Source organism: Eublepharis macularius, chromosome 10 (genome assembly GCF_028583425.1).
Source record: "Eublepharis macularius isolate TG4126 chromosome 10, MPM_Emac_v1.0, whole genome shotgun sequence".
In the NCBI taxonomy this organism is placed as follows: Eukaryota; Metazoa; Chordata; class Lepidosauria; order Squamata; family Eublepharidae; genus Eublepharis; species Eublepharis macularius.
Genome location: NC_072799.1, coordinates 12,471,257 through 12,477,256, shown reverse-complemented (window position 1 = coordinate 12,477,256; position 6,000 = coordinate 12,471,257). Strand labels below are relative to the sequence as shown.

The following is a 6,000-nucleotide window of genomic DNA, read 5'->3' as shown; positions in this document are numbered from 1 at the left end:
TTGTTGTTGTTGCTGTTGTGTTGTTGTTGTTATTAATAATAATAATAATATCATCACCACCTCCTGGGTCCACACGGTGATGGCTGCACTTTGCTCCGGGCAACAAGATACCGCACCCCAGGCTCCACCCCCAAGATCTCCAGGAATTTCCCATCCTGGAGCTGGCAACCTGTGATGGGCATTGTACCCGGGACCTCCCCGGATGCCAAGCACCATTTCTCATGGGCACCCGAAGCTGTAGCTGTTGGGCTGGGATCAGGGGACCCAAGTTTGAATGCCATGGAAGCTTGCTGCCTGACGTTGGGCCAGCGCCACACTCTCAGCCTGGCCTACCTCACAGGGTTGTTGTGAGGATAAATGGAACGAGGAGAATGATGTAAGCCGCTTTAGGTCCCCATTGGCGGAAGTAAATAAACGAGGGAGTACAGCGTTGCAGCCTTCTCTCCCCTGCCTGTCCAGGGCGGAGGCCTTTCCCCTCAGCTCCTCCTCGCAAAGACAAGGCAACTTTCCCCATCTGGAAAAGTTTGCCTCAGCCAGGCAAGGCGAAGCCGCCGCGGCCGCCTGTCCCTCTGCAGCGTGTGGCCAGAGGGAGCCCGCCCAGCCGGCCCGGCCCGGACTCGGGCATTACACACCCACGGGGGGGGGGTGCGTAAATGCGCGTCCTCCACCCGGCCCCGGCGACGCCCGGCCGGGGGAGCCCGGAGGTGCGCCCGGGGCGAGGAAGGGCTGTGGCGGCCGTGCCAAGCCGGGCGCCGGCTGCCCGCGCGGCGTGGGGAGGCTCCGCTGCCGGAGGGGGCCCGCCTCCTCCGCGCCCCCCCCCGGAAAGCGAATGGTCGCTCCCAGCCGGGTGGCCATGTTGCCGCTTATAACAGGGCGCGCAGGCGAGAGCGGCGGTGGCTGCTGCTGTGCGGGCGCGGGAGGCGAGGCGGCCGGAGCGGGGCGAGGCGAGCATGGCGGTGGCCGTGGGCAGAGCCGCGGTGAGTGGAGCGGGCCGGCCCTCCTTAGCTCACGGGGCTCGGGCTGGGCAGGAACCGCTTGTTGCTGCCGCCGGAGAGGCGCCCTGGCGTGGCCGGCGCGGCGTGTCGCTCCCTCCATTCATTCCGGAGGGAGCGCGTGATGGGGGCGCGGGATGGCTGGCTGAAGGGCGCGTCCACACGTTACGGGCCGGGCCGGGCTGGGCGTGTGCGTGTCCGGCGGAGCGCGCGTGTCTCTTGCCTTGTGGCTTCTCTCGGGCCAAGGCTAGGCGGGAAGGGCTGGAAAGCGACGGGGAGCCTCATTCTAATGCACACCGTTGCAAATGTGCATTTATGTATTCTATCCGCTATTTATCCTATTCATCTATTTCAGCATTTCTTTCTGTCGGTATTGGATCTGAACTGGTTTAAATCTTTGCAAATCTGTAGTTATGTACCGTCTTACATATATACCCTGTTCGTTTCTTCAACTCTGTGTTGGCTTGCAAATTTACCTTCTTATTTTTCATTTATTTATGTCATTTATAGTCTACCTTTCTCACTGAGACTCAAGGCGGATTACATGGTCAGGATCCAAGGACATTTCCATAAACAATGCCGTAGGGTAAATAAATACAAGTTTACAAAGGCTTGGCTTAACAGGAATCCAATACAGAGTTGAAGAAATGTTGAAACAGAGCACAAGCAATTCTAGGACTGACATTAGACAACATAGAACTACTCAGTAGGATGTCTTTGAAATTGACTGTACTGGCCCCCCACTCTGTAATCCGCCTTGAGTCTCAGTGAGAAAGGCAGACTATAAATAACGTAAATAAATGCATTTTGGATTTCTGCAGGTTTAAATCTTTGCTAATTTGCATTCCGGAAGGTGACTCGTGTTGTGTAATCAGCCTTGATTCTTAGGGAGAAAGGTGGACTAAAAATAACACAATTTTTTTTTTGGAAAAAAAAAGGCTGAGCCAGAAGGATGGAAAGTAGAGGAGCTGCCTCCTCTCATTGTTCAAGGGGCAGAGGTAATAATGAATATTTGAAATTTGTCAGAGGCAGTTTAGGCAGAGGGACTCCGGTAGAAGGCTGCTGGAATCAGTAGGTTGGAGCCCCTCTGGCTCGGCTGGCGCTGGTGAATTTAATGATAGAACACTAATGACAGAAATGAAACTCGGGTCTGGAAAGCATTGAAATCAATGGGCTTCGACTGGAGTGGCGCCACATAAGATTGTGCTGTGAATGGAGAAGGCTGCAAACTTTTCTGTAGATTGAGTAGTGAGGGCAAAGTGGGTGGGTTGGTTGGTTGGTAGTTGATGAGATTCCCTCCCCCCAATGGTTGGTTTTGTTATATTCCCAAGCTCCATACAAGGCGAGTGTGAGACAATACCCTTGAATCTTCTCAGCCTGTATTTAAGAATGCACTCCCAAGAAGAGTTGCTCCAGTCTAAGCCCACTGATTTCAGTGGGCTTACACTGGAGTAACTCTTCATAGGATTGCACTGTTAATTTCTTGATGACAAATGGCTAAACTCTGAATTATGACTGCACATATCTGCTTTTCTTCTTCTTTCTCAGTCTGCGTGCTTCTCTTTTTTTCTTGGGGGTGGTGGAAGAAAATCTTGGGGGTGGGGGGGTGGGACCCCTGCTTGTCTTAAGAGGGCTGGTAAAGTGTAAGAGAAAGGAGGGAAAGTTCTTGTTTCAAACCTTCCACTGCCATAAACCCACCAGGCACGTCTCTCAGGCTCAACTTTTGGGGTTACGCTCTTGACTCTTTTTGTAGGGTGTAAAATATATGTGATGCACTTTGGAATGCTGTAAATACGAACAGTTGGGCCCTTACTCAACACTTGAAGGCAAATATTATAGCAAACCTCATCCCTCCCGCCCCACACTTCTGGATAGAGGTGGCCCCGCTTGGTATTTACACAGGGAAGTTTGATGTCTCTAGAGACTTGATACTGTTGATGTTGCAGAGCACCAAAAAAAAAACAAACTGGTGCCAAACTTATTTGACAAGGGCTCGCCGGTTGTGTGGTTTGCAGCATATTGCTTGATAAAGAAATTATCTTGGAGAGACCCTTTCCCAAGAATTCTGGGGAGAGAGAGAGGACTGCTATAGGGCTGCCGAATTTCCCATTTACCATGTCTCATGCTAGAGCAAATGAAACATATCATAGGAAGTCAATTTTTTAGGACTGCATTCTTAGGAGTTTTTCAAACAGGAGCAGTGGTGGTGGTAACTGAGGACCGGATGGAGATGCCTGAATGCAGCTTCTCCTCCCCTGTCTCTGATAACAATTGCAGCATCCTTTGGGGATCAGAAGTAGAGTTGTGTGGGGAAGCAGTAGAGAGGCAGCAAAGAAGGAGCAAGATTGTTTAAAAAAAAGCACACACACACACACATCCAGGTTGTGTACAATACACATGATAATTTCTTGAGCATTCTGTGTGTGTGTGCAGTTCCCTGTAGAATAAAGACAGAAATGATACTGGTGACTCAGATCGTTTGTTTGGTCTTAGCGGCTTCGCTGGAGCACTTTCCCACACTCTGAAAAAGTCCAGCTGCTGGACCATCACTATACAATTGTGCAGAGGAGTTAGCCATGTTAGTCTGTAGTAGCAAAAACAAAAAGAGTCCAGTAGCACCTTTAAGACTAACCAACTTTATTGTAGCATAAGCTTTCGAGAATCACAGTTCTCTTCATCAGGTGCAAAAAACTTCACTTTGCAGCAGCAAGTTAGGCTTGCCGATCTCCAGGAATTTCGGTTGATCTCCAGACTACAGAAATCAGGTCCCCTGGAGAAAATGGCTTCCTTGGAGGGTAGAATCTATGGCATTACATCCTTGCTGACTCTTCCCCTCCAGAAACTGTGCCCTCCCCAGGCTCCTCCCCCAAATTTCCAGGAATTCTCCTGCCCAGAGTTGGCAACTATCTAGCACGCTAGCATTTGTTGTATCAAAAATGGAAAAGAGCCCTCTGTTATGTTAAAGATTACTAATGGATGATGTGATAAAAACTTACTTCAGCGAAATAGAAGAGAACGGATGGGCTATTTTATATTGCGCACACACAGAACAGTTAGAATTAGCCAAGGAACTATTATGCAAAGTGAGTTTGGGAAACTTGACTGTGCAATCCTGAACAGAGTTATTCCTGTCTAAGCTTATTGATTTTGGTGGTCTGGGATCGGAATAACCCGAGAATTGTACTGGGAGGGACTTGTTGTCGAGGTATTTCACTTCAGGATTTCTAACAATTGCCAACAGTAGAGCTGTCCCTGGGGAAATGCTGAAATGAAATTAGATCTCTGAAGGAGCTTTTGTAAGCTGTTTTTTTTTTGTAGCTATGAATAAATCACTTTCTTTTGAGAAGAAGTGGACTTGGTTTTGCAAACTTCCCAGACAGCTTTACATAACCGAAAGAGAGAGAGAAAAATCCTTTTTATTATGTCTATAACTTACAGATATATTGGTGGAAGTAAATGCCGACCATATGAAGGTGCTCTTTTGCATCATTAGGCAGAGGGGGGAGGACGGAAGGGGGGAGGAGGGACTTGATTGACTTTTTCCTGTTCATTTTTTTTAAAAAGTGCATGCCAGTAAGCCAGATGTTGCGCACGAGCAAATTATTTCAATGTGGCTACTTTCCGAATGTGAAAAATAGCGTCTGTGTTCAAGATGTGACCCGGCTCCCCTAGTTTCAGTCGCTGTTTTATAATGCAATTTGGAACCGGCGACTCAGTTGTGTTCTACTTCTCCAAGAAGGTGTATTTTTATTTATTTATGTTTCTCTGATTGCGGGAGGGTGAAAGTGGCATCGATTTTATGCAAAATATAAAATGTTTTCTATGTAAAGGAACTCTTCTCCTACCATTCCCCTCTCAATGAGGCTGCGTTCAGACTTTGCATGTAACTGTGGTTGTGGAAGAATGCTCATGATCTAAGCTGGTTGCCAAACTTCATTCCTCCCTCTTCCCATTTTGAGAATCATGGTTAAATTGTAACTCTGGTTACCCATGACATAGGATGGCAAAGTGGAGCTAGTTTTTCTTCCTCTAACTGAGCTCATAAACAGGTTTTAATCTAGTCTTAGAAGCCTGGTCGGTTGGGAGGAATCTAGCTCTTCTTAACCCATGTGCTTGCATTTGTAGCTCACTGGTGATCTCAATTAGTGTTTCAAGTGTGATCCTTAACACAGGGATAGGGCTGGGGGATGATGTGAGCCGCACATGTGAGCCTTGTAGCCAGCAGGATTTATGCACGTTTTTCCTTGGTGATGGAGAGAGCCCTCAAGTCATAACTGACTTAGGGCGACCCCTGGTGGGATCTTCATAGAAAGAGACTAACAGAGATGATTCGCCATTGCCTGTCTCTGCAGCCCTGGTCTTCCTTGGAGGTCTCCCATCCAATTACTAACCACGTTTGGAGCCAGTTTGGTGTAGTGGTTAAGAGCGCGGAACTCTAATCCAGAGAACCAGGTTTGATTCCCCACTCCTCCACTTGAAGCCAGCTGTGTGACCTTGGGTCAATCACAGCTTCTAGGAGCTCTCTCAGCCCCACCCACCTCGCAGGGTGATTTTTGTTGTGGGGATAATAATGATAAGCTTTGTAAACTGCTCTGAGTGGGCATTAAGTTGTCCTGAAGGGCGGCATAGAAATTTATTATTATTGTTGTTGTTGTTATTAGGCTTGGCTTAGCTTCTGAGATCTAACGAGATCAGGCTTACCTTAACCACAGTTATATGAATGCAGATTTGGAATCCAAATCTAGAAAGGGCTTGGTAGAAACTAAGCCGTGTGCAAGTCCCAGGAAAAGGTAGTCAATTCGTAGAATTAATTTGACGTGGTGAAAAGATGTGGGCTGAGGGCAGACGTAATAGACTTCCCTGCTCACCTATGGTGAGTGAATATCACATCCAGGAGATCAGATAGTTCGTTTGGGGGTGAGTGGTTGTTGTTGTTTTTTGGTAAACTGAAGGGCAAGAAGGTTCTTTTGCTCTATTAAGACACTTGTTTAGCTTTTTATATATTTAA

At 47.9% G+C, this 6,000-nt stretch overlaps 1 protein-coding gene across 3 annotated transcripts in view; it reads left to right on the top strand.

Annotated features, from left to right (window-relative positions):
* The first annotated feature begins 883 nt into the window (after positions 1-883).
* Positions 884-6,000, top strand: part of SEPTIN11 (septin 11) — a 123,986-nt gene continuing 118,869 nt past the window's right edge. For all 3 annotated transcript variants that reach the window (XM_054989669.1, XM_054989668.1, XM_054989666.1), the window contains exon 1: positions 884-977. In XM_054989669.1, the coding sequence (XP_054845644.1) occupies positions 951-977 (27 nt within the window). In that variant the 5' untranslated portion in view covers positions 884-950. The remainder of the gene's footprint in view (positions 978-6,000) is intronic.